The following is a 27,207-nucleotide window of genomic DNA, read 5'->3' on the forward strand; positions in this document are numbered from 1 at the left end:
TTAAATGTATTCCGAACAACGACTGGCCAAGGTGTAAGCCATGCTGAGACCACCCCGTCGACAGCCAACACATGATGGCGACCCATTCGACGGACATTTTTATCGACCAGCACTTAGCCTGATAGGTTGAACAACACAACTCAACACCTGAGTGGCTAGTAGTCCCTAGATTATTGAATAAACGGAGACAACCTTGTTGCACGACACCAAGCCAAAGCAAGGTAAGGCAGTAAAGGTAGCTTAAGAAAATGGTAATAAAGTCTGGGGGGGCTGGCAAGGTCTCGCGGCTACTGGTGATGAGAGGCTAAAATTGAAGCTTCTGGATGGTGGAAGATGAGGGTTGAAGCAGATGAATGTTCGACATAGCCGCCGACGCGTCGGATTGAGTGGTGGCTGAAGATGCTTATTGGTTAGTGAATATCGAGCCAAGCATTCGCTAATACAACTTGAAGAATGGTTGGGCGGTAATGTCATTGCATCGCGGCTGCAACCCTACCGATCCACAGTTCCCGCTCCCCTTGCTCTTCTTACTGCATGCATGGCGGCAAGCACTTGACTATGTACCTAGCATGGCACGGCACAGCACAGCACGGACTGACTCCGACTGAGGTGTCTGCCATCTGGACTCTGTGTTGTGATACTTTAGGTAGGTACTGAGGCGGGTTTTTGCGTGTGTATACTAATATTAGTGAGGTGGATCATTGATGTAGGTACTACATGCATGTCGATATTAACAAAGGAGATGAAAATAGACGCATGCATGTGGATGCTGTAACAAAAATGTGGTGTAACTAGTTAATAAAAACAGACGATAAAAAGAGAAGAGAAGAAAGATTAATAAAAAAGACCATAGAAAGTAGTCAACCTATCAAGTGTGTTACAATAGTGGGTCATATGTGTTATGTAAGGAGTCACTGTGCAAAAGTATCATGTAACTACCTAGGTTAGGTATGTAATTCTCAATGTGAAACCACCCACCACCTTCCACCACCTCCAATGTTCTTCTTACCTTATTTTCTTCAATCTTCTTCATCTTGGTAATATACCCTTTTTCGCCCCCAACCCACCATCTCTCTATTTCTCCATCTCTGTTTACCCCTTGACCCCATACCTACCCCCAAAAAGGTCCCTTCCACGGCCTCCAGTCTAACTGCTGAAGTGTATCAGATCTCGTTTACATTCATGCTAAACATGATATCACATATTCACTCACCTCCGCCCCACGGATGAGTTATCCGAACAGCATGAAATGTGTATAGCCACAGTTCTCGGTATGTATTTTGGAATACATAATGATGAGCCACATCCATGGGTACGAATACAATGAGGTTCAATATTGTACCCGGCCCCCAAATGCAACTCTTCATGAAAATGGACGGCATGCGATTAGAACTCCATTCTTCAAGCAGTCAATGCCAGTGCATTTGTTTCAAACACTTGCATATGTCACGCCACCACTACCATTTCTATTGTGCTGTTTCATCACGTTAAATCCTATTGGCTTTTGTATCTAAGCATTCCAAGTTGGTGTCGTGACGAAAAGCACGCACTTATATGAAGGCTAGCCTGCCTATTCAAAGGCTCCCCTTAACACTGACTCGACCAATGCCAGACCTGGCACCTGGCTCGCTTGGAGGTATGGAGATGATGACTACCTGCCTACTTATATAGTATATACCTAGTCCATTGTCCAGTCCAGATATACTGCGATAGTTTAAATCCGATATTCTCATGGTATAGAAGAAACAAGCCAAGCCTATACAATCATGATCAGATTAGCAGAGAGGACACTACAGCCTGGCTTGGCGAGATTGCACTTGCAGCATCAGGATTCAATGGTAACTTTCCAACTTTGGAGACGCCCGAAGGAAGTGCAAATTCTATCTATTCCCCCCCTCACTTTTATGAGAAGCTGAATAAATCCCGCCTACATGTCTGTTACTACCCAAGGTACCTAGGTATGTATACAGTCACCACAGGCCTGGGGGGTTGCTAACTAGATACCTAAACACTCGCCACTCTAACTTGATCCACCCCAATATGTAGGCATGTAGTTATAAAGACTCTTGTCGTAATTGCTCAATTTTCCTAGTGGCCACTCGGCAGAATGCCTGTCAGTCTTGATTACGTAAACTAGAATACCCAAAGCTGGTGAGAATTATTGTGCCCATACTACGGTTGCCTTGCGTTCGAGAAGCTTTATTTATTCCGGGCCGAACTTGTTGCGCATGAGGTAAGCCAGCCTCGGCCGGTATGGTTATAGCTTCGGAGCACAACGTCCAGGAAGCACCATCCGGGCCACCGGGACATACACAAAAGGGGCATGCACCCCTAGGAAAGAAAAAGGTAGGTATCCCTGTGCCCTTGTATTCTCATGCCGTAGGGAGATGGTATGCAAGCAGATGATGTTCTTAGGCTACGTCGTAGTTTATCAAGTAAAACATCGAAGCCGAGAGATATTATGCTACGTACAATAAGAGTTGACCCCTGACAGTCCAAGCCTACCTACCCACTTACAGTACATGAAATTAGGCAGTAGTATAAAATTGACTTGCCCTTAGGTAAGGATGCTCCACCAATAGGGCCAGTCTATGTGGGATATTGACCTCCTTTAGGTCCATGAGCAATCCACGAGAAGCCTCCCATTTGTACACTTTCTTACATCCTTCATCCTCCTGGCACTTCAGGGTCACATCCTATCTAGGCATACACATTAATAAGTTTTCGATGAACCAAACTACAGCCTCATGAGACCCAAAACGAATGAAGAAGATAAGATCTACTACTCACGGTGTCATTAATATGCCACACTACTACAACTTGAATCTTTAAACGGTTGAAGCCGACTACTGTTACACTGCCAGAACACGTGTATCATTCGACATCAACGATCTGGCACAATCCCTTCATTTTTGCACCTACGATGCAACAAGGATCGCTCGACTTGCGAATCAAGATAGCTGATACGTCCTGACTAACCCGTAGGCCAGTCTCGTTGCAGAAGCGCATGACTGGATATGTTGGGTAGTATAGGTATGTTGTAGGTAATGTAACATGGTAAAGCAGGAGGCGACTTAGTTCATGACGATGAGGTAAGGTTAATAGCCTACCTCAACAGCGGGAACACTCTGTATCTGTTGTAACCCTTTGCTCTGTTATTTCCCATATCTAGGTACGCTGCCACATAATGGCTATAAAAGCTCTGGCCATACCTGTAAGAATCCATCAGCTAGGCAGCAGCATTCTTCCCCGTTCTCCACGGCCGAGCACTGTTGAGCCCTATTTTGTACAATGGCACTCTCGCAAGAGGAAATTACACTCCAATCAACTTCAACTACACCAATGGCTACCCCCCAGAGATATAATGGCCCTGCAAAGGATGGGGACTGGGCCAACTACCGGGACACTATAACGTCTCTATATCGCGACCAGAATAAGAGTCTAAAAGACGTAATGCGTATCATGCGAGAAGAATACTACTTTTTTGCAACGTAAGCTCCAGCTGTACTTCTTACCAATGTGCCACCCATCCGCTAACCCTCGGCCAGAGAGAAGATGTATAAAATCCGCTTCAATAAATGGGGCTTGCACAAAAAACTGCGAGCCCACCAAGTCGCCGAGCTTCTAGTCCAGCGGGGCAAGCGAGCCGCCGTGGGTAAGACGTCCGTTTCCTTCGTCCACGGCCGCAAGATCGACACGGAGCGGCTCAACACTTATCTACGACGTGTCTCGCCCGCCAGACGCAAAGAGCTGGAGGCGATCCTAAAAGGGAAGGTAGAGCTAGCCACACCGCAGAAGCGCAGCATAGCGGTCATCATATGCCGAACCCCGTCCCCCGAACCCAAACCGGGAATAGAGCCGACGCTAAGGCGCATCGAAGCCCCCGAAAATTTGCGGCTCCCCGAGGAATGCCTGCAGATTGTCCAGTGCTACGTCGGCGGCGCGTTCGAATCGTCTCTGTTCCAGACGACGCCGGACAACGAACTGGTGTTTCCCCAGCGGGGCAAGACCTGGCTAGACCCCGTGTCGTCTGCGAGGCAACTATTCATCAACGGCTTCACGGAGCAGGGCTTCCGCCTGATAAAAGTAACCTTCGAAGACTACCGGGCCGTCATGCTGCGGCAAGACCCATCGCTCCTCGTCGAAACCTGTCTCGCGCTAGGCGCACTCCTACACTGCGGGCCCGGCCTCGCAGAGTCCCTGATCAACTACGCGTGCGGGATGTCTCGCATCCTCTTCGGCTCGCGGCATCCCTTGCACCTCCTCTTCGTGCGACTCCAAGGCGCCAGCCCGTCTGACATCACGCAGATCATGAGGCTCGTTATCCAGTCGTACCTCAAAGCTGTGCAGCTCAGCAGCCGCCTCAAGCCAACGTACCTCGCGACGATCTACCGGGCCATGCTCAACAACAACTTTATCTCGGGGCCGAGTGCAGCGGCGGACATGCAGGCGCTTCTCACTGACCTGGAAACGGCAGCAGCAGCACCAGTATCTTCAATTTCGTCGTCGAGGTCTTCCTCCTTCTCCTCGCCAACAACATCGCCAGCAGCAGCAGCATCCTCTTCCTCTCCAGCCCCCCAGCAAAAAGCCTCCGACCTCGCCCTCCTCCGCTACCACCTCACCTGGCTCCAGACCCAGCACAACCAGCCCACCGAAGCCCAAGCCGCCGCGCAAGCCCTCCTCTCCCCCTCCGCCCCCCGCGACCCCCGCCTCGTCCGCTTCAGCTGCTACACCATGCTGCGCACCCTCCCCGCCAGCCCCTTGCACACACGGCCGGCGGACGCCATCGCGCTGCTGCGGCGGAGCCTCGCGGTCTGCGAGGAGAGGTTCGGGAGGAGCGACAACGCGACGGTGACGGTGCTGGCGGCGCTGCGGGGGTATCTGCGGAGGGTGGGGAGAGAGGGGGAGGCGGAGGGGGTGGGGAGGGAGTTTGAGGGGCGGTGGGGGGAGGGGATGGGGATGGATGGATGACCGGCGGCCCTGATGAATACTTACTACATGGTGCAATGAGGGGGGAATGCGTGTGGGCGGACGGATCTAGTCCCTAGGTAACGGCTAGGTACCTACTTAAGCGAGTGGTATACAGGCCTGTGTAGGTGTGTACTCGTTCGCCGACTACCGACAGCACGTATCCTCCCTATGTAGTAGGCTGCAGCCAGGGTATTCATCAGGGTGTATTTAATCCCCCCTAAAAGCCCTCCAACCTACCTACCCACAAAGCAGGTTGGTAAGGGGCTGAGAATCTCGACTCCTAGACACTACTGTATGTAGTGCCTGAGAGATGATATTCCAATGATCACGATCGGTGCCGTAACTGAATAATAAATAGTTAGCTCTCATCCGGATGGGAGTGTATAATTATAGCAAATATAATTAGTGTACCACACATAGTACCCATTGTCACCATGAGCGTGTACGCGATTAGGTACTGTATTTATTCTTGTATGTATCTAGGTACCTTCCAAGCTTCTTATAGTATAATAACCCCCAAAACTCAAAGCTCATCCCTCTCCCTCCCCCCTCTCCTCCTCTCCCTCAACCTCTCCAGCAACGGGCCGCTCCACTCCGCATCTTTCGGATCCCTTCCTATAACCTCCAAATGGTACTCCCAACACCCCTCCCCCAAAGCCTTGGGGTCTCCCTCCTTCGCGCAAACGCCCGCGTCCTCCTGACCACCACCATCACCACCATCACCACTACTAGGCCAGACACCCAGCACAGCACCGACCTCCTCATCGAGGAAAATATCCGACACGATGCGCGCGACCTTCGCCTTCCTCGCGTCCCAGACAGCCTCCTTGCGCAGCAGGATCTGCAGGAAGCGCTGCATGCCGTCGTTCGCGAGGAACTCGGCCTTGATCTTGGGGCTCTGGAGGAGGCCGTCGAGGACGGTAAGATGCAAGCGCGTGGAGTACGCTTCTGCGGCCTCGGCGGCGCTCGCGGGGTCGGTGGTGGGCTCCAAGTTCGCGTAGAGCTCTGCCTTGAGGGAGCGCGCGCCGGCGCACTGTTTCCCGGCGATGACATCCCACGCGCCTTCGACGGCCTGGAGGGCGGGCTTGTTGTTGCGGATGGCGGAGGCGAGGATGGAGGAGGCGACGAAGCCGGGGCGTTCGGTTAGCGGCCGCTTTTGGTCCGCCTCGGCCTGCTCCGTGCTGCTGTCCTGCTTGGTCAGGAGGCAGAGGAGGGCTTGCAGGGTTTCGACGTCCCCGGCGATCTGCAGCCCGTAGTACATGTCGTGGGACAGATCCTCTAGGTCCTGGAGGGCCTGGTCGAGTTCCGAGGACTGGACGGAGTGGGAGTTCTTGACGGTCTCGAGGGCTTGCGTGAAGCCCTCGTTCTTCTCCTTCGGGGCCTTTACCACGCCTACAGGTTCGTAGGCGGGTGCGCCGGGGGGTAGGGGAGGCTTGTGATCGTCCTGAGATGTCTCGGAGTCTACGACTACCACTGATCTGTCCACGGGTAAACCCTCGAGAGCGGGGTTTCCCTCATTGGGGTTGTTGAGCTTGGCCTGTTTCTGGCCGGTCTGGACATCGAGCTGCACGTGTAAACCTGGGGGAAGATCCTGGTCATCGTGTAAGATTTGAAATTCTTCTGTGGGTGAGAAGACTTTGGGGTAGCACTCGGCTGGGTTGTCAGTGTGACATATGAGTTCGTCGTTTGCTGCAGGTGATTCAGAGGGAGGGGATGAGGCGGATGCAAATGTGGAGATGGTGGAAGAGAGGATGAAAATTGAGACTGCAATCTTTTTCAGATTGCAGATATATGAAGTTCTCATGGTTGATTACCTATAGGGACTTGGATATATACAAAAGTGTATAGGTAGTTTAATGGTTAGTTGACTATGACTGAAAGTGATATTCATGGATGCATTGCCTTTATCTGACTTTCATGTTACGAAGTAGTTAGTTATGTGGCAATGTCTTTTAGGGACAGTTTGCATCAGCTAAACTGGACACGAACACTCTTTTCTCATATAAGAAGATCCTTGGCTTATGGAATTTGGAAGAAAAACATAGAAAATATGAACTACTGAATATAAATATTGGATACTTTAATTTTCATATGTCGGTAATATGCATACGATATAGTACTGGCGCGGCCAGAAATGATACATATCGCATCGTGTTTTAATAGTTAAATGTTAAGATAAAGGCTTTACAAATGATTTATCTATAAAGATACAGCTTCTGATATGTATCATTTCTGGCCGATACCTAGTACCAAAGTACCTTTAACCTTAACCTAAAACTTCCAAGCCAAAGCACGTGACTCCGCGACAATTGATTTCACTTATTAATGTGTACTACTAGGTAATACCTAACTAGTAGTACTATGTAAAAGTATCGACGCGTCTCAGCCTCTCACTCTCAGATCCTATCACAGGTCCACCAAGAATACCAAATCCAAGGTCTCGCAAACTCAATTTGATAAAATTAAATTGCAGGATTTGTTGGATTTTAGTGTGCCATTTAGTTATGTGAAACTTGAGAAGCATTAAGCTATGGATTCGGATGAATTCGATGACGATATTGCAGACGAGGACTTGATTATCGCGGCCAGTCAAGTTCCAGTACAAGCTCCAGTACAAGCTCCAGTACAAGCTCCAAGGGGTGTTCAGCCTGCCAAGATTAATCAAGGTCGATTTCAACCTCATGTACCAGCCCAACGGACATCGATTCAAAGAAATGGAAGCAGTTCAGCTCAGGGGATCTCGGTATGTCTTCCGTTTGTACCTAGGCAGATACCTATGCTAATGCACGTTGCAGCAACGCACGACCCTAAATGCACAAAACTTTATTGATCTGGATGATTTACCTTCAGATGCATTTTCAAGCTCTCCAGTAAATGGAATATCTCATGGAACCACCGTGGCAGCTGGAGGCTTTCGGCAACCATCTCGTATCGGTGGCCCAAGCACTGGCTATCGACAGACTACGCTATTCGGTCAAGCTCTACAGCGAGACTCAGAACTAAATTCTTCACAGCCCAATAGGAATCGGGTCTTCCGTGCGGATTTACCCCCTGAGCCTCCTACTCACCATGAACTTGACGTAGATGCCATGAAGACTTGGGTTTACCCCACCAATCTAGGGCCTACACGAGACTACCAATTCAGTATTGTCAAAAATGGATTATTCAACAATACCCTCGTAGCACTCCCCACAGGCCTGGGTAAAACGTTCATCGCAGCAACCATCATGCTGAATTATTATCGATGGATGAAATCGGCCAAAATTATATTTGTAGCTCCAACCAAGCCACTTGTGTCACAGCAGATCGACGCATGCTTTCACATCGCCGGTATTCCGAGATCACAGACCACTCTTTTAACTGGAGATGTCGCACCAGCTCTCCGAGCAGAAGAATGGGCATCCAAAAGAGTCTTCTTCATGACTCCTCAAACGTTGGAGAACGATCTATCTTCAGGCTACGCTGATCCCAAGTCGATCGGCCTGTTAGTAGTAGATGAAGCCCATAGGGCCACAGGGAACTACTCCTATGTAAAAGTCGTCAGCTTTCTTAGGCGTTTCACCAGTAGTTTCCGTATCCTCGCCCTTACAGCGACTCCCGGTTCGAAGGTCGAGTCCGTGCAGGAGGTGATCGACAGCTTGGGAATTTCGCATGTGGAGATCCGGACTGAGGAATCGATTGATATTCGACAGTTTGTGCATCAAAGGGATGAGGACATCGTATTGCTAGATCCATCGGATGAGATGAACCACGTCAAAGAACTATTCTCGAAAGCCCTGAAGCCGCTTGTGGATAAGCTGAGCCAGCAAAACATTTACTACGGTCGTGACCCGATGGCCCTCACTGTATTCGGCCTTTTGCAAGCAAGGAAAGAGTGGATGGCTCGAGCCGGAAATCATGCAAATCAAGGAGTGAAATTCATGATGGCAGCAATCTTCGCCGTCTTGACAAGCCTTGCCCACGGTATCAAGCTATTGAACTTTCACGGCATCAAGCCGTTCTATGATAGCCTACTTCAGTTTCGAGAAGAAACTGAGGAGAAGGGTCAGAAGGGTTCCAAATACAAACGACAGATTATCGAATGCCCAAGCTTTCAGGAAATGATGGATAAGATGGCTGCCTGGTCAAAGAAGGATGATTTTATAAGCCACCCGAAGCTCACTTGTCTATCCGACACGATCTTAAACCATTTCATGGATGCCGGCGAGGGTCGAGAGGGTGCATCTACTAATACTAGAATCATAGTCTTCAGTGAATACCGTGACAGCGCCGAGGAGATCGTACGGGTCCTCAACACTCATAAGCCGATGATTCGTGCCGCAGTTTTCGTCGGACAAGCAGACTCAAAGAGATCAGGAGGCATGAAGCAGGCAGAGCAAATCGAGCGCATACAGAAATTCAAGAAGGGTGAATTTAACGTGCTCGTCGCAACATCTATCGGCGAAGAAGGTCTCGATATTGGCCAAGTTGATCTAATCGTATGCTACGACGCGTCCGCATCGCCAATCCGAATGCTTCAAAGAATGGGACGAACTGGGAGAAAGCGAGCAGGACGTGTTGTTCTACTCCTAATGCGAGGAAAGGAAGAAGACAATTACGCCAAGTCCAAGGATGGCTACGAAAAAATGCAAATCATGATATGTGACGGAAGCCGCTTCAACTTCCGCCACGATTTGTCTGCGAGAATAATACCAAGAGATGCCCGTCCAGAGGTTGACATGAGGGCTGTAGATATACCTGTAGAGAATACTCAGGTCCAAGGTCTACCAGAGCCAAAGAAGGGACAGGCGAGGAAGAAGAAGCCACCCAAAAAATTTCACATGCCCGACGGGGTCGAGACTGGCTTTACCAGCGTTTCTGCGCTTTTAGCAAAGACATCGGCGCCTGCGAAACCAAAAGAACCTCGTAAACCAGTCGAAGAGGATGAGGTCGTCGAGGTGCCGGCTCTCGACCGGGTCGTCCTTAGCAAAAATCAGACCGACGAACTGTATAAGATATACAAACACGTTACATCTGTGCGCCACGATGCTATGGAAGATATCGAACAAGTAGATTTGACGGCTCATCCCGCAGCCCAAAGAAAGTTGCGGAAGACGGTCGACGTGAAGCACGGCGCATACACGAAGCGGTGCGTGAAGCTATTTAAGAAAATGGCGAAAGCGCAAGATACTTCAGGCCCTGACAGCGTGCCATATAAAGAATCAGATGCTCGAAGTTACAGTCGGCTGCCACTGCCAAGCTACGGGCCCGACTCCGATGCTGGTTCCACGGACATGGAGCCAGCGCGCAAGAAGAGAAAGGCAACTCCTCCATCAGATGATGATGAAGTTAAAGAGCTAATGGCTCCTCCTCCTCGCATATCACGTCCAAAAAAGGCACCTGCTTCTCCAAAGCAGAAGAAGAAGAAGCAGAGTACGGGATATAAAGACGTTGGAGAAGCCAGTCTACCACCTCCTCGAAAACACAAAGCACCCTCAAAACCTATAGTCCCCACCAAGAAGGCACCGGCACCAGCACCACCCCGTCCACGCGTCCAACCCAAGAAATCTCGGCCCAAAGCATCAACAGCAGTGTACGACGAGAGCGCCGACGAAGGCGACGACTGCCGGCGCACCAGCGACCTCGACCTGACCGACGAATCCGACAGCGGCGCCGACCTCGAGGGCTTCGTCGTCGGCGACAACGTCGGCACCTCCAGCAACTACGACCCCACCTCGTCCGTCCGAAAGCCCCAGCGATCCACCTCCCCCACCACCGGCACGCGGAAAAAACAGAAGAGGCCGCCGGTATACTACGAGCCGACGCGCTTCAGCCCCACGCAGGATAGCAGCATTGAGGAGGAGGAGAACGACAACGACGACGATGATGATGATCTGCCGCCTATGAGCCAGATCTTCGGAGATTGTCGGTCGAAGGGCGGGAAGAGTACTGCCGCTACCATTATCTCCGACGACTCGGAAGACGTGAGACCTCGGAAAGGTAGAGGTGGTGGTGGTGGTGGTCAGACGGCGACGAGAAAGAAACAGGGGTTCTTTACCAGCGATGACGACGATGACGACGATGAGGTTCTCGTTGAGGAAAGTGACGGGTATTAATAGATGGGATGTATGGGCGCTAGGGTAAGGGTAAGGGTAAGGGATTTGGCACGGTATGGTTCGGTATAGTAACCATGGTATCAAGTAGTGCTTTACAGGTCTGGTTTTTTTTTTTTTCGCTGCCTTGAGTATGTAGATACATACCTACATGGGTTTTCGTGGATAAACGCTACTCGCATGATACTGTTCGCTTGAGTTGGTTTACCTAGGTACCTACCTACAACGCGATGCAACACAATAGTACCTACCTAGGCATGAATACATGAGTGACTGTTACCTACGTGATGGCCTCGTGGTACGAACAGTACCTACCTAGTTAGATCACCAGCGACTACATAGTAGGTATGAAGTAGTTTATATACCTATCTAACCTAGGCGGTTAAGAAAAGAGCAGAGAGTCAAGAGTGTAGAGTGTAGCAGTGGGACGCGATAGATATCCGCACCGCCTAGTTATCATGCACTGCGATTCCTCAGAGCCATCCATCCATCCACCCATCCACCCATTCATCTATACCTACCTACCTACCTACTCAATAGCGGATTTACATAACCTATCTAGTAGTACGCCGGCAAGCAAGTAGGTAACCTATGTAGGTCGGTACCTAACCTAGGTAGATAACTCGCAAAAACACAACACTCATCCCTCATGTCTTCCAGGTTAGGTAGCCTATATCTTCTCCTCATCTCTGATCACTCATCATCCCCTTCCTTACCCACAACAAGAAAACACACACACACACACACACAAAAAAAAAGGGGGGGGGGGGGGGGGGGTGCTTAAGAACTAAAACTACCTACCTCGCATCTTCACTCTCCTCCCCCATCCCATCCCCTTTCTTACCTCCAACCCAGCGGAGGGGAACTCACCTACCTACCTCACAAGCAGTGTTACATGTACACTATATGAACTACCTAGCTGGTTATGCACTCATTCAGTGCCTATATTTCTATCATGTCTATGTTTACCTCGAGATTCCTCAAAAGAAAGATTTGGTGCGTTACCCCTATCTCAGCGTCTAACTACCTAGGTCGATACCAGTTTGAAAAACGAGAGAAACACACCCATGATACCCTCACCCTCAAACGAACGAAGTCGAAAAATAAAATCAAAGTCATATTAAATCCTATAATATCGTGCTCGCTAGGTACCTACGCTGCCGTCCCGCAGCTAAAAAAAAAAAAAAAAAAGTGTATATAGCTTCGTGTCAAATGGCCCCAAACAGATAACCTTCCCAAGAATAGATGAACCCAAACTCCTCTCACGTACAGGGTAATAATATGCTCGTGGTTATGACCTCGATCTCTCTCTCTCTCTCTCCGTCCTCTCGCTAAATTTCAGAAACGCTTGGAACACCGACGACGACGATGACCATGACGATTAAACTGAGGGTCCTAATTTCGTATTTCAGCGAGCATCATTCCAACCACCAACTACCGAAATGCGTAGGGTGTATTGAACTGCAAGTCGTCGATTCGTGATGCCTTAGCATGCCAATCCGCTCACATCTTGATTCCAAAAACTCATGTACCAAGTCTAGAGCAGCGTCAGTTGGAACAAACCAATCATGCCATGGCACTCCTTCCTATAGCGGTGCCCCAACGGAATCTCCTCAGAGTTCCACCACCGCTACGGAGGGCCTCTCTACCACAACTACCCCCATCAATCGCAGCACTTGCGTTACCGACAGTGCCCAAACCGTTCAAAGTCTCTTGGCGGCCGACTTCTCTTCCGATCACGTAGCCCGCTCCGAAGCCGACAACAGAGACCAGCACTACGACGCCAGCGCTAACCACCCAAGTCAGAAGGGTTGGACTGATAAAGGTTTCCTCGCCAGCAGCCACATTCGTCCTCTTCTTCTTGGTCACGCGAGGCGATTTAGTGCCAGTCGTGGGTGTAGCCGCTCGCTTAACCTTCTCACCAGCATGTTCACGGGATGTAGTTGCTGGCTGGCCCGTTCTAGGAGATGGGCCATTTCCTCGTGTTCGGCCTCGCGTTGGCGCTGGGGCTGGGGCATCCAACTCGCTCTCAGCAACAAAACGTAGTTCAACGGGCTGATTGCTAGTAGCCACTCCAGAACGTTCACCCATAATTTTGTCTCCATCCTGTGTTCGCTTGCCCGCAGCAGCAGCACAGCTAAGAAGGGTCGTCAAACTAGCGCGAAGAGCAGCGTCATTGTCAGCTTGGTAGTTTGGCGACATGAGATTGGGACCACGACGGTCGATGCGCGTGCTAGACCGTTGACTGAAAGAAGGATGATGGGGGTGTGAGGCAAGAGCTGAATTTGCCGAGTGACGATGGGTCAAGTGCGAAGGTGGATGCGAGAATGCATTTGGCTGGGGTTGGAATGGCTCGGGAGCTCGTCTTCCCAGTGCCGTCGCATGGTCATCATCGTCATCGCTCGAGTCGGGTTCGATCGCTTGGGCTTGGGAGCCTTGACGTCGAGGATTGTTGCGAGTAGATTCGGGAGCAACAATTATCTCGGCAGAACTGGTCAAGATATGGTCTTCTTCGCTTTCGCTCTCGTCGTACTCTTCCTGACTACTACCCGCACCAGTCTGGCCAACCGGGCGGGCGACAAAAGTGGGCTGGCGTGGGTCGGAGCGCGCATAAGACTGCGGGTGTAAACGTCGTCGTCTTCGAGCGTCATAGGACGAGCCAACTTGCAGGCCGGTAGTGATGATTTCATCTCCGATAGAGGATACCGAGGACGAGGAAGGGTGAGAGCAGACCTCAACCCATGATTCTAATGCTATAAGTGATGGTCCGTTATAATCAAAGGGAAACGAATGAGATAGGCTTACCATCATTTCGTTGACGCTGCTGAGTTGGAGGGTTGGCTGCAGCAGATGCAGCTATAGATGCAGGTCGCATAGCGGTAGAGTCGGCTGCCCGCTGGGGCGTGTTGTTCCTTGGCCAGGCCTGGGCCGACATCGTGTTCGAAGGGAGTGCGATTAGTTGAGGAAAAGGATAGAGTGGATAAAAAGATAAAAAGATAAAAAGATAGAAAGCCAACGAAGGGGAGAGCCGGACGAGATGAATGTTGGGTACTAGAAGCACTATAGCAAGGGTAGGTTGCGTGTAGAGCAAGGAAGGTAAGGCAAGCGAGGTAAGGCCAGGCAAGATTCGGAGACGAGACGAGACGAAACAAGTCAAAGAGCGAGAATCAAGTTGAACAATAGTTAACTCCCCGGGGCTTAGAGCAAACAGCTAATGCTAACTGTGACTGACAGCCTTAACTAGGGCAGTTAGGGAGGGCAGTTAGGGAGGTCAGTTAGCCTGAGTTAGGGGTTACTAACAGGCATGTAAGCTTTTAGGGGGAGTTGATGTCAGGAAATAGCCTGAAGGTTGAGTGCCTAGTAGCCCTGGAGGTTTGAAAGAACGCCCAGTTACCAGTAAAGGAAGATGCCCCGCTTGCCTGCGTTCCGTTCGTTGAATCTGGAAGTACTTATGTATTAGAATTATGGGATCCGCTGATCTGCATTAGTTGATTCGTGCCAGGTTGTAGTACATACATTATACATACATTATACATGCATAAAATGCAATATCGTCCTGCCTATGACATGTACAATACAACATGTAACTACATATGTAGTACTCTGTATTGCACGTATGTAGGAGGGTCTGGTTGAATAGATACGCGGGAATAGTTTAAATGATAAGAATGAAAGGATCAATCATAGAATTTAGTTCTTAAATGGACAGGGACTAATAACTAAATGGAAAAATGAGGTGGGATAGGATGAGATAAGACGACAGATGGTGTCAAATGAAGAAATGATGCACGTAGACGAAGAAAGACGTGAGCACCATTGAATCAGTGAGGAATGAGAACCAGGGGGGAAGAAGGGGGCTTGACGAGGTCACACGCAAGTAAGGTATCAATGTACATATAAATGTGATGTCCTCAGTGCTATTCTGTTCTTTGTTTCACTTGGCCAGCCTGACAGTGAATGTCTTCAAGAAGGGAAACTTCAAGAAGGGAAAACACACATGTGCAGCTTACAGTTGGATAACACATTAACTATGCACTTAGGCAGTAGTTAGTTATCCCAATAGCATTACGTAGACATCCATAAACCATGTCGATTTGGAATAGCGTCTTGGCAGATCTTGCAGATAACGTACGAAGATGGACCCATCTACCTATCCAATCTATCCATCCCTCAACAAGTTCCGAGTTAACAAAACATCGAAAGTTTGAGCATTACTATGTTAATAAGAAATATTTAATTAAAGAAAAATCATGTACTGTAATAGGATCAGCCGATGAGCAGATTAATTGCGTAGGTGTAAATACCTGCTTAGGTAGGTAGTAACTGTTACTTTATCATTTGCATAACTCTCAGAAACAAGGTTGGCATTAAGGTCTATCTGGCAAACTATAACAATACTATCTGATGCTGATGCTGATGTCCTTTGTATGTCTCACACATCCCACATGACAGAAGCATGCACAATCGATCACGGGGCGGGCAGTGTTAAAAGGCCCATGTGTCATACGCTATCATAGGTACCTATTTTAGGAGTTCTAGTAGTCACTCCAACTTTTGCTTTCTGGGAGTCTCCAATAAAGCAACCACCTGCGCACATCATGGATAGGAGCTGAACAACCACATACCATTAACCTAGCTCCCTCGCCTCGCTACCTGCATTCTTTAGCTCGGCTTGAGGTTTCCTACTAATGCAAGCTACCTAGGGTAGTACATAGTAAAATTCCCCGTTGGAATTCGATCGTGAAAAGAACTTCAGCTACCCCTAGCCTATAGTTAGGTAGCACAGCCCAGGGGCACCTAATCACTGTTGGATACCCTAGATTATACAGTAAAACCACTCGGGCTTTTCAACATTGTTCTCCAAGGAGGGTAAGGGGCGAATTAAGATGCAGCTTGAAGTATGGACTTCGATTTGTGCCTGTTATCCAAACCTTCTCAAGAACAGCCTACCCCCATGATATGCCCATCTAGGCAGTAGCCACCACCGCAGCAGCAGTAGAGTCCCGCGCAACAAGGTACACTCAAACAAATAGAACCGTAGCGCCCTGTAGACACTTTACTATGCGGAGGGTTGCCTGCCACGCTGTGTTATCCCTTAAGAAGACTCTAGACACGAAGACAGAATATCGCCTCAGAAATGGGTAAATCGTGGACCACAGCTGTTGCCATTCAACATCATAAACTCCATACGAATGATCTACACAGCACCGACGACGAGATACATCAATCTAAGTTCTGACCAAATGTTTTCACTTGCGATACTTGACTACACCACAATCACGATGCATTTTTGAGACACGGGAGTTAAAATTTAACAGAATTTCAGTTTCATTAAACTGGTGACGGATCTATGGATATGCGCAATGGTGAAATCCGCGGAATACACAAGGCATGATTAGGTAGACTATACTCACCGAGACTTAGGTATCCAGGATATTAGAGTATTGCGAGGAATACGTCGCAAAGTCATTCGTATCTGCAAAGGGAAAGGGGAAGGGGAAGGGGGAAAGAAAAACTTTTGGGTACCCTCGAACGCCGTCATGAAGCCCCCAGCGTAGCCTAGTAAAAGCTTGGTCCACTTCGAGATACTCGGGATCGAATCCACAAGTACAAGAAGGCTCATACCATCTTCGTTCGGTTAGAAAGAAGCCATCAAAGCCCACAGGAGACAAAGCCGAATTGTGTACAGAAATGCGTAGAAGTGCAAAACGCGAGCCCGCAAATTAGCAGCACTTTTTGGTTGTAAGAAGCTCTCAAGCCCGCAAGCCCTCAGAACCCACATGGAGGTTTCCCTCCGATCAAGCCCTCTGGTCAAATCACAGCTTCACTAAGAAGCTTAGCCCTCAAAGCCCACAACTCCAAAAGGAGAATATAAGTTTGGAAGCCGACAAACCCACGATAAGCCAACCGTCATGTGTGTTAATGAGCCCTCAGAGTATCCTCAAGTGCGGCTGTGTCACCTTAAAAGGTGATCTTCTTTCCCTCAAATCTCTGCATGCCACCGCGGGCAGAGGCACCGAAGCCACCTCGTCCACGGCCACGGCCACCATCGCCACGACCACCACCACCGCGTCCACCACGTCCACCACGGCCGCCACCACCACGGCCACCACCGAAGCCACCACCGAAGCCGCCGCCGCCGCCGCCACGACCACCGCCGAAGCCACCTTCACGAGGAGGTCGCTGACTGGCATAGTCAAGACGAACGGTACGAGACGAGCGACCCTCACCAACGTAGCCACCGTTCTTCGCGTTGAACGCATTCTTGGCATCCTCAATTGAGTGGAATGAGACGTAGCCGAAGCCCTTGCGGTTTCCAGATTCACTAATATAATGTTAAAACAAGATCACCAATAAACTTGGGGGAAGTGACTTACGGGTCAGTAGGAAGTCGGACACTCTTGACTTCAGCGACTTCGCCGAAGAAGGCAGTGACCATATCCTCATCAATATCGAAGGGAAGGTTGCCAACGAAAAGGGTATCGCTCTCTGGGCTGACGGTATCTCCGTGCTGTCTGGCTCGGTCTGCTGCGCGAGCATTGGGGGTAGCATCCTCAGCGGGACGGGGCTTGGAAGGGTCCAATCGCATTCCACGGCCCTCGAGCTCGAAGCCGTTCATTGTGTCAAAAGCAGCTTGGCAATCCTCGGGGGTAGCAAAGTCAACGTATCCGAAGCCACGAGATCGTTGCATGGCCTTGTCGGTGACAACGCGGGCACTGTTGAGGCCGGCGCAGTCCTTGAATGTCTCATATAGCTTATCATCATCGATACCCCAGCCAAGGTTACCCACGAATAGGGTAGTGACCTTCTCCTCACCATCATCTGTCTTGGTCTTCTTAATGGGGGCAGCCTCTTCCTCTTCGGCCTTGCGCTTCTTGGGTTGCTCCACAACCTTCTTCTCTTCCTTGGATTCAGCGTCGCTGGAATCGTCCGAGTCATCTGAATCGTCAGAGTCCTTGTCTTCTTCGGACTCAGCGTCGTCGGAATCCTTCTTTAGAGGCATGTTAGTATATGCGTGAAGCAGAGCTATGATGTGTGGAATGAACATACCTTAGCCTTAGCACTGACCTTGGCGGCGGCGGCGACAGCAGGTTTAGCTGCCTTGACTGCATCAGCATCAGTCTCGCTATCGTCGCTGTCCTCCTCATCATCATCAGAGGAATCAGAGGAATCAGACGAGTCGGAAGTTTCGGCCTTAGCAGCCTTGGCCTTGCCATTGGCGGTAGGTTTGGCAGCAGGTTTGGCGACCTTGCCGTTGACCTTGGAGGCCTTGGCGGCGGGCTTCTCTTCCTCGGACTCGGAGGCAGAGTCGGCAGAGTCGTCGGAATCAGAGTCCGAGTCAGAGTCAGACTCGGAGGCATCCTCAGATTCATCCTCAGACTCAGTCTCGACCTTCTTGCTCTTCTTGCTCTTCTTAGAGTCCTTGCCGTTCACAGCTTTGGAAGCGACATCCTTAGCAATCTGCTTGGACTTGGACTTGGGGCTATCGATGGACTTTGTGACACCGGCCTTCTTGACGGGGGCAGCCGTTGCGGCTTTGCCGTTGGATTGCTTAACCTTTCCCATTATTGCGAGAAGGTTAGAATAAAGATTAAAGGTATGGGATTGAAGGATATGAAGGAGGGGATTGAATGTTGTGAATGAATTGTGAAGGAAGAAAGAAGAGTGTATGCAAGGTGGGAGCGAAGAAGCAGTGTTTTAAACTGCGGGATGAAAAGGTGTGGTTGGGTTAGCTCTTAAAATTTTCTCGAGACGCGGGACCCTTCTTCGAAAATTTGAATCTGCCGGTGGGGCATATGCAGGCGGTGAGTGTTAGTTTTTCATATTCACAACTTAGTGCGGAGTGATAACAAACATACATCATTGATAGCACGGTTCACAATCTTATTTACTGTGGACCTCGGTCCTCTGTAAAAAGTAACTAAATTGCTTCTTGCCGCACGTGACTTTAGTCAGCTCAACCTGGATGTTCAATGCTCATGTTGTCACTGGTTCATTGCTTGTAGTCTTGTATTCTTGTCTTCTCAGGTTGCTTCAATTGAGCTTGCTTGCCTGAGAGCTCAATACACTACGAAATCTACCAACCCTCTTGATACAACCCTATGCTAAAAGGTTGAATTGCCATCATTCGAGGAGATACCCTCTTCTCAACAGATCAATCAAGTTCTATTATCAAAATTCCTCTGTAAATCATCATTCCGCTATGCCGACCCCCGAGTCCGAGGCTTTTCTGGCTAAGAAGCCCACAGTCCCTGCCAGCTTCGATGGTGTCGACTACGATGACAACAAGCGACTCAAGCAGGCGCAAGATGCCGTTATCAGAGAGCAATGGGTGCATGTTATGATGGGACGGCTAGTCCAGCAGGAGCTCAACAAATGCTACTATCGCGAAGGTGTCAACCATCTCGAGAAGTGTGGCGCCTTACGAGGTTAGTTTGGTCCATGGCCTCTCTAAGGATCTCCCAGTTTCTCATAACAGGAGACTTATAATTTGCATGCGACGAGAAACTAATATTGGCAATAGAACGATACCTCCAATTGCTCAAGGACCACCGAATACGTGGTTATATGTTCCAGCAAGAGAACTACGTCACAAAGAAATAGAAGTGGAAGGACGAATCGCATGTATCTGTGCATAGACACACTTTAGATCGCCGGTTAACTTCAATACCAAATTACTTACAATGGGATTGAGCTGAATGCGTTGCGAGGACCGTGGAGACTGAGATGCTTGCGCAAGACTCCTGTTTCAATGAGGTCTTTAGACATCAATCTACACTCAGCCGCAGTGATTTCATTCAAACACAAATGCTAAAAAATAAAAAATAAAAACTTATTCCAAGAACAAACCCGAGTCTCATAAATGATGTCCTACCAGATTTTGACTCATCTTACATCTACTCATCTAGTACCTAGTAGTGTTAACAGAGACCATTGAAGCTTGCGGCTCTCCACGGGGCCCGGGCTGAGGTGCTTAATTAATAACGTAGTCACCGGCGAAATAATGGCACTAAGCTCCGACCTTGGAAGCCCCATATAAAATTTGTAGCGCAAACCTTGAAGCTTCAACACCAAAAAAGTGAAATCCCAACTTTGGAGCCGCCAAAGCGCCCGCCCGCCAAAAAAAAAATTAATAAAATAAAAGATCGCAAAAGCGTTTTCCACACAACGCCATGATCTGTCGCCGGTGCCTCCAGCGAGCCTCAGCGCTGAGCTCGCGCCTCGTCAAGCCCCCCCAAATACAGTCCCCAGCTCGACCTTTCTCGAGCTCGATATCCCGCCGAGCAGCCTCCTCGCCCGCCCCCGACCCGCCATCCCCCACCACCACGGACGAGTCCTCCCCACCCACCTTCGGCACAGCGCTCGGCGACGAAGCCGCAGAGGACAAACCCAAGCTGTCAGCGTGCGTGGAGGGCACCGTGCTGACGGGGCTCAACTACTTCAAGGGCCGCACCGACCCCGTCGCCCTCGCCGACGAGGCGTACCCGAGCTGGCTGTGGAAGTGCCTGGATACGAAAAAGGACACGGACGAAGATGCGGAAAATGACGCCGGTGACGAGTACTGTACGTATATCACAACCCCTCCCCTCCACTTCCTCCTCCTCCATCTCCATCCCACCCCAAGACCTTCAAAGTTAACTAACTTGCTTCCCCCCCCTCCCCAGCCAAATCCAAGAAACAGCGTCGGCTAGCCGCAAAGCGACAACGCCTAACCGAGGCGCGGCTTCTGGCGGAAGGAAACCTGGACGCGCTGGCGCCCAAGATCCCGCTGCAGAACCAGAGCATCAACCTCCCCGCCAACGAGTCGGGGACGCTCGAGGGCGCCATCGCCTCCCACGACGCGCGCGAGACGCTGCGCAGGGCCATGCAGAAGGAGCGCAAGGCCAAGATCAAGGAGACCAATTACTTGAAGAGCATGTAATAGTCGCATGTACGGGAGTGGCAATATACTGCTGGGTGGTTGGGTGGCTGTGTGCGTATGCACCAAGTGCTTACATGCTGGATAGTACTAGCTAGGGATAGAGGGAGCTGCCTACTTAGTATATGAGTTCTGGTCATGGCAGACGGTAATGCTGAGACGACGAGCGGGTATATTTTGAGATCTCCCTGACTACCCGCCTAGATATTCTTGTTCCGGCATTCGGCGTGAAGAAGGCGATGAGATGGGAGAAGCAAATCCGAAGCTCGAGAGAGCCTCAATTCCTATAAGCAACGAGGCTACGCAGACACACAGCTCCTACTTCTCGAATTGTATGATATTATACGAGAACTGAACTAAACGTGTATACAAATCACAACAAGTCAATAGTATATATATATACACATCGACAAGACTCACATTACAACACGCATTTCACTTATGTTTCAATTTTATCATTTTACTGCGGTATTCCCATCATTGAATGAATGGTTTGATAATTGGGTGGGTATCATTGATGTTTGAGAAATTATGAACCGTACGCTATACGCCTGTTTGTGCATCTATTACAGGTTCCTTGATGCTCATCATGCTTCCACCACTTAGATCTATCCCGTAGAACGGTAATAGGAGTCTTCGAGAACACCAAATATAAGCACATGGGATATTTTATCCCGTCTGACTGCCACCACCACCACCACCACCACCACCACCACCACCACCTTGGTTCTTGCTAGGCTTTTGGTACATTTCGCACTCCTGTATCCTAATCATCTGCTTCTAAGCCAAGAGCAGCTCTTTTCACAGCAATCTCTCTTCTGAGATTATCTCGTCTGGACAGAATTCGTTTCCGCAGGATCGGGGCCGCAGTTCCTGCAAGTTGGGTTTCAATTTCGTCCAGCCCTTTCTTGAGATGTTCGATCTCATCCAATTTCTCCTTGCGTTCTCTTTCGGCAACTAACTGCTCTTCGTCGACTTCCTCGTCTCCATCTTCCATGTCATCGTCGTCATCGTCGTCGTCGTCTTCATCCTCCTCTGATATGATCTCCGCCATCCCTGCTGGAGTATCGGCATCGACCATCATCTGATTTGCTGCTTCTAGTGGGATGTTTGGTGTTGCAGCGACAGACTCGTCAAATTCCATTGCGTCTTCAGCAAGCTCGGCTTCCATGGCAGCTAACATTTCGGCATCATATTCGGCATCTTCTGCGTTGTCATTTTGCATGCCTGGCTGATTTTCGAAGTAGTCTTGGTCAACTTCGCCATCAGCGTCTTGGTCTTCGTCCTGACCCTCATCTTTGATCTGGCGCTCCCTCCGAGAAGACACCTCGTCCTCGTCGCCGTACCTGCCCTCATACGCGTCTCTTTCGTCCTCCGTATCTGGATCATCGTTCTCGCCAATCAGAGTCTCATAATGAGTCTCAATAGCGGCTGCATCCTCTTCGGCCAGCCTCGCGGCTTCCATAGCAGCGGCCTGCCATTGCTTTTCTGATACCGTCTTTCGAAATCGTCGGTGAACAGCGTCGTGCATTGGAGGAGTAAGGCCATGAGGCCACCTATGCTCGTTCTTAACGACCATGGGTGGAAGCGGCACCGTTTTAGCCTCGAGTTCGTTCTGGACTTCCTGGAAACATAGAAGCATTTCGGTAATGTTGGAGTTCTTCATCATATTCTTGCGATCCCAAGACTTCATCGCTTCGGTGACAGTCGGTAGATGAACCAAGACTGCCGCGTAAAATTTTCCATCAATGGTTACGAGTGCTCGTCGCTCCTTAGCGTCGATAAATTGTACATTGAAATCAGCCCCTCCGTTCTGTTTGGGTATACCAATAGCGCCCTCGGACAACGCCTTCCGTAGATATTCTGTGGAAGGGCCAGGAAGGACACGGAGTATAAAGGCGGTTTCTCGAATAGGATCGGGTTCGCGGTCGCTAGCTTCAGAGTCGTAGGCCTCACCAGGGTTGTGCTCAACGGGTTCTCCTCTAGGTTTGAACTTGATGGAACTGACAGGAGTTGATACGCCATAGGAATGAACGGATGAGCGTTTGGTGACATTTGGTTTAATTTTTATCATCTTGCTGGGCCGACTCGATAATGGTTGATCTTCGTCGCTATCATATCCACGCTTCTTAGATTCAATGAGCTTCGCAGTTGGCTTCGAAGTTCTTCCAGCTTTGGATTTGGTGATAACGGGGGTAAGGCCGGCAGAGGTAGCGGCAGGCGTGGTGGGTTGTGATGAGAGCCTAATCTTGATCTTACGACTCTCACTAGACGGAGTGGGAGTGCCGACATCGCCACTAAATGAAGACTGTCGCGATGCTGTGTTCACTTTTAGGATTGGTCGGGGACCATCTGGATTCGACGGAGGAGGCATTTGTTGCGAGGTATCAAGCTTCAGGGTTGGCTTGACGTTGATGGACGATGACATGATTACTATGCCGCGAGCGCGCGAATGTGTTGGCGGGATAGTAAGTACAAGAGGGATGGATCAAATTTATGGGTATTTTTATGGACTCGTTTCTCTTTAAAAGGTCCTTCTGCTTCTGCTAAGATGGCCTAGAGAGGCTAGCGAGAGGTTGATATATGTTGAGGGGTCTGATGATGGTCTTGTGGGGGGGAAGAGGAGGAAATTGGGGCGGTAAGAAAGTTTAGACGGTTCAAAGTTAGAGGTGGAATGAGTAAAAGTAGAAACAATAAAGTCGATAGTTGTAAGTGCGGAAAAGTTAAAGTGGTGAAAATGAATAAACGGTATTGGTACGAAGTTGAAGTTGTAGTTGTAAAAGTCGCAGTGGTCTCACTTGTAGTCGCCGAGGTCAAAAAGTTGTAGTTGTTCGCAATGATCAAAAGTCGCAGTGGTAAGGTAAGAAGATGGGGAAAAAAAGTTGTAAAGAAGTAAGTTGTAAGGTTCCTAAATGTTTTGGACAGGATGTAAGTACCCTACTGGGCAGAATGAAAAAAGGATGTAATTGAAAAGACGGCTTGAGCTATGTATGCATGGGCCTGATATTAAGGATTGAAGGTTGAGGTGTGGTGTTGAAATGCGACAACTGACCTTGAGTATAGGAAAGCTATCGATAGCTAGAGTTGCAGTTAGCGCGTCTTGCACGCACGCGGCATGCATACCAAATGTACTATGTAACTATGGGCCCATTCAAATGTTTAAAAAAGTGCCATGGAACTGTGTACTAGAGTGGGGTCTATTCAAGCTGTCCCCACCTTAAAGGTGCATGTACTGTACCCAGCAACATGTACAGTTACTACAGTACCTAGTAGCAACTAACTACCTAGGGTACCTCGGACTGTCAGTGCCTAGCAGTGCCAGGGTCTGATAGTTCAAAGCTTCAATGTTCTTGCAGCTCCAGTCCAAGTTCTCCAGTCTCCATCATTTTCACAATTCAAATCTTCAGCCTCCAACTAAATTTCAAACCTCCCTCTTCCCTCTTCCCTCTTCCTCCTTCCCCTCCCACCTCATAGAAAAAAAAAGCAGTTTGTATACAGCGCCAACTGTCGCTAACATGGCAGCATACCTAGCAGCCAACTGCTAGGATCTGTTATTTGCTTAAATGGCTAAGGTGCAAAGAAGTTCGCTCGAATACGGCTAATTGGCGATACAACACATCTCGACTTTCTATCGAATACCCTCTCTCTCGAATTTCCTTCGCCTGACTACCCACCTAGATACCTACATAATAGTAGTATCCACATTTCTCAAGCTCAACTGTACATATTTGCTCTTCTTTCTAACGAGTTAATTGTTACCTTCCATCCTCTCACACTAAAACTTTTCTTCAGATTGATTCTAATACAACACCCACACTCTTTACAAAAACTTTCAACCGCGCCCTGTCCCGAAAGACGCGCACATTACAACGATTTTAAATCTACAACTCAAATTCGGTAGAAAACCAAATAGGTCATTCACTTCATTCTAGATGCGCCATTGCCTTTCATAAGCGAATCTCAACTCTGTTCGCTCTTAAAATTCTACCGACATTCCTTCTTCGACTGATTCATACTTGCGCCCATCTTCCAAACATCGCGCCGAGCTCAGCTCCAAAATCGCGTCCATAGAATCGATCCCGTCTTCCGAGTTTTATACACGAAATCCTTCATTCGAATCTATCACGTCTTTCTCAATTCGTGAACTACCTACACACGCCAACTGCTAGAAAATAAATCATCTAGCGGAGCTATCCTCGAATCTCGCTCACCGTACATCCTGCCTGAGCTACAATTTTTTTGACTCGAACGCCACCTTGAACCCAAGACTCGCAAGACAAATCATACGACACCTCGTTCGCACAATTCAAAGCCTCAAAAGATACCTACCATACAGTATATTCAACATTCAAGATGGCTTCACACACTCAACAAGTTTCCCGCGCCACCACGGCATCCGAGATTCATCATGCTCTACTTCGACCTGCGGTACTCCAGATTTTACGCGCTCAAGGCTATTACTCATCTACCACCGCCACCATCGACGCCATCACTGACCTCGCCGCCAAATACTTCACTCTGATTGCGCAATCTACTGCTAAGCACGCCACTCATAATAACGAAACCGGCCTCCCAGGCATCCCAGATGTCGTCGACGTACGACTCGCCCTCGAGGATTGTGGAGCTCTGATGCCGGAACGCGATTTCACAGCGCAACAAGTGAGCGGAAAAGAGGACACCCGGGGCGTCGATGAATTCATTAGCTGGGCTGTTGGCAAAAAGAATCAGAGAATCCGCAAGGTTGCTGCGCTTGACAAGCAGATCGCAGGCGAAGTTGATGTAAATGGTTTGGAGGAGCAGCGCGAGACAGACTACCTAAACGGTACTAACTTCCCCTTCAGCGATTCGCCATACATGATATACTAACAAGAATAAATACAGCTCTCAAGCGCAAGCATAACAAGACAGACCAAGACTCCAAGTACGCAGGCACGATCCTCGGCCGTGGCATTGTCGAGAGCGACCCCGGCAACCACGGCAATGACGATAACAGCATCCAGTCCTGGGCCCGCAAACTACATGAGACATCTCAGCGCCCGCTTGAATCCGAAACAGCCGACATCGAGTCCAGACCAGCCAGCTCCGGTCTAAGCTCCCTCGCCGACGAGGACGTGGCTATGATCGATATGGAGTTTTAGGAAACCGGCTATCAGTGACAAGAGAGGCACGGTGTTATTATGGCCAAGGCCGCGGAAATGGAAATGGAATGGAAACGGTTATGGATATGGATAAATGACAGGTCCAATTTGGTCCAAGGCATACTCTGGTGGAAGCTGGGTAGCCTACTTGCGAATATTTGCCTTTTTTTCTCTTTTTCTCTCGATTTCGAAAGGCTACAACTCCGACACACACACACACACACACATACTTGACGCATACTCATGTAGTGTGTGAATCAGTGGGTTTGTGCCGGCCTGTTTGTCTGTCTGTCTGTCTGTATACCCTGCATAGGCGCGGCGTTTAAGGAGCTAGGTACTTATGGGAAATGACGGCTTTTTTTTCACACCCTACCTGTTCTAAGCATAGATGGATGGAAGCATCTACGAACAAACAAACGAACGAACGAGCGAGCCTTTCTATATGTAAGCTCACTTGGTGGAATAGGTGCATAGTATTAGTACTAATGTACTCAACATTGAAAGTACACACATACATAGATACTTTCCCCGCGCTCTTAGAGAGCGTTGGGTTATAAAGAAAATGAATTCGTTTCTGCTGTTCCTACATCAATCACTATTACCTACTTTACTTTCCTTTATCCGTGAGCTATGTGTAGCATGTACGAATACCCACCCACTTGGTGAGATTGGTGGTGATTAAGTAGGGATAGTAGACAACTTACATAGGGCTCTTAACTGCATAGCTACTACCTACACATACGTAGAAGGCAGGATACGATAAATTAAGAGCTTCATATCGGCCTAGCACTTGGAAGTCTGGAGCATCGCGTGTAATACTTACTACATACCTCCTGAGCTTCAGCAACATCAACATCAACATCTACATCAACATCTACATAGGCGATGACGTGCTCGTTATCACAAAGGCAGCAGCAGCAGCAGCAGCAGCAACAAGGCCATGGTAGATAGACATCAACACGTCTTACTTGATTGGAACCCCCATCAAACCGGTGGTAGGTTAATCCCAAGGTAGATCTTGGTATATCAAATACACGCTTTTCTGACCGTTATTCCATCCATAGTCCCGTGTTACCTCACACATAGC

The 27,207-nt window shown here is 49.2% G+C and overlaps 9 protein-coding genes across 9 annotated transcripts; 5 read left to right on the plus strand and 4 right to left on the minus strand.

Moving 5' to 3' along the window:
- Positions 1-3,291: 3,291 nt before the first annotated feature.
- On the plus strand, positions 3,292-5,401 carry GGS25DRAFT_526839 (uncharacterized protein; the record flags this gene model as incomplete). Its single annotated transcript, XM_049265043.1, has 2 exons — positions 3,292-3,491; positions 3,549-5,401. The coding sequence occupies 2 exons, from the start codon at positions 3,292-3,294 to the stop codon at positions 4,969-4,971; spliced, it is 1,623 nt and encodes a 540-aa protein (XP_049120972.1). The 3' UTR covers positions 4,972-5,401.
- A 17-nt stretch (positions 5,402-5,418) lies between these two features.
- GGS25DRAFT_468234 (uncharacterized protein) lies at positions 5,419-7,145 on the minus strand. Its single transcript, XM_049259049.1, has 2 exons — positions 6,961-7,145; positions 5,419-6,883 (listed from the first exon to the last, which is right to left on the minus strand). Exon 2 carries the CDS (start codon positions 6,773-6,775, stop codon positions 5,495-5,497), a length of 1,281 nt encoding a protein of 426 aa, XP_049120973.1. The 5' UTR covers positions 6,776-6,883; positions 6,961-7,145; the 3' UTR covers positions 5,419-5,494.
- A 189-nt stretch (positions 7,146-7,334) lies between these two features.
- GGS25DRAFT_468235 (P-loop containing nucleoside triphosphate hydrolase protein) lies at positions 7,335-11,333 on the plus strand. The gene is made up of 2 exons (XM_049259050.1): positions 7,335-7,714; positions 7,767-11,333. Exons 1-2 carry the CDS (start codon positions 7,502-7,504, stop codon positions 11,064-11,066), a joined length of 3,513 nt encoding a protein of 1,170 aa, XP_049120974.1. The 5' UTR covers positions 7,335-7,501; the 3' UTR covers positions 11,067-11,333.
- A 684-nt stretch (positions 11,334-12,017) lies between these two features.
- GGS25DRAFT_468236 (uncharacterized protein) lies at positions 12,018-13,891 on the minus strand. Its single transcript, XM_049259051.1, has one exon. The coding sequence runs from the start codon at positions 13,872-13,874 to the stop codon at positions 12,630-12,632; it is 1,245 nt and encodes a 414-aa protein (XP_049120975.1). The 5' UTR covers positions 13,875-13,891; the 3' UTR covers positions 12,018-12,629.
- Positions 13,892-16,855: 2,964 nt separating this feature from the next.
- Positions 16,856-18,710, minus strand: GGS25DRAFT_8645 (uncharacterized protein). Its single transcript, XM_049266082.1, has 4 exons — positions 18,300-18,710; positions 18,114-18,140; positions 17,441-18,054; positions 16,856-17,388 (listed from the first exon to the last, which is right to left on the minus strand). The coding sequence occupies exons 1-4, from the start codon at positions 18,627-18,629 to the stop codon at positions 17,025-17,027; spliced, it is 1,335 nt and encodes a 444-aa protein (XP_049120976.1). The 5' UTR covers positions 18,630-18,710; the 3' UTR covers positions 16,856-17,024.
- Positions 18,711-18,994: 284 nt separating this feature from the next.
- On the plus strand, positions 18,995-19,912 carry GGS25DRAFT_468243 (NADH-ubiquinone oxidoreductase). Its single transcript, XM_049259052.1, has 2 exons — positions 18,995-19,492; positions 19,588-19,912. The coding sequence occupies exons 1-2, from the start codon at positions 19,267-19,269 to the stop codon at positions 19,665-19,667; spliced, it is 306 nt and encodes a 101-aa protein (XP_049120977.1). The 5' UTR covers positions 18,995-19,266; the 3' UTR covers positions 19,668-19,912.
- A 122-nt stretch (positions 19,913-20,034) lies between these two features.
- On the plus strand, positions 20,035-21,413 carry GGS25DRAFT_468244 (mitochondrial ribosomal protein L37-domain-containing protein). The gene is made up of 2 exons (XM_049259053.1): positions 20,035-20,627; positions 20,729-21,413. Exons 1-2 carry the CDS (start codon positions 20,237-20,239, stop codon positions 20,983-20,985), a joined length of 648 nt encoding a protein of 215 aa, XP_049120978.1. The 5' UTR covers positions 20,035-20,236; the 3' UTR covers positions 20,986-21,413.
- Positions 21,414-21,679: 266 nt separating this feature from the next.
- On the minus strand, positions 21,680-23,650 carry GGS25DRAFT_8696 (TAFII55 protein conserved region-domain-containing protein). Its single transcript, XM_049266087.1, has one exon. It carries the CDS (start codon positions 23,408-23,410, stop codon positions 21,749-21,751), a length of 1,662 nt encoding a protein of 553 aa, XP_049120979.1. The 5' UTR covers positions 23,411-23,650; the 3' UTR covers positions 21,680-21,748.
- A 1,281-nt stretch (positions 23,651-24,931) lies between these two features.
- GGS25DRAFT_8704 (uncharacterized protein) lies at positions 24,932-26,126 on the plus strand. The gene is made up of 2 exons (XM_049266088.1): positions 24,932-25,804; positions 25,864-26,126. Exons 1-2 carry the CDS (start codon positions 25,336-25,338, stop codon positions 26,118-26,120), a joined length of 726 nt encoding a protein of 241 aa, XP_049120980.1. The 5' UTR covers positions 24,932-25,335; the 3' UTR covers positions 26,121-26,126.
- Positions 26,127-27,207: the final 1,081 nt, after the last annotated feature.

This window comes from Hypoxylon fragiforme (genome assembly GCF_022984875.1).
Source record: "Hypoxylon fragiforme strain CBS 206.31 chromosome Unknown GGS25scaffold_1, whole genome shotgun sequence".
NCBI classification, from domain to species: Eukaryota; Fungi; Ascomycota; class Sordariomycetes; order Xylariales; family Hypoxylaceae; genus Hypoxylon; species Hypoxylon fragiforme.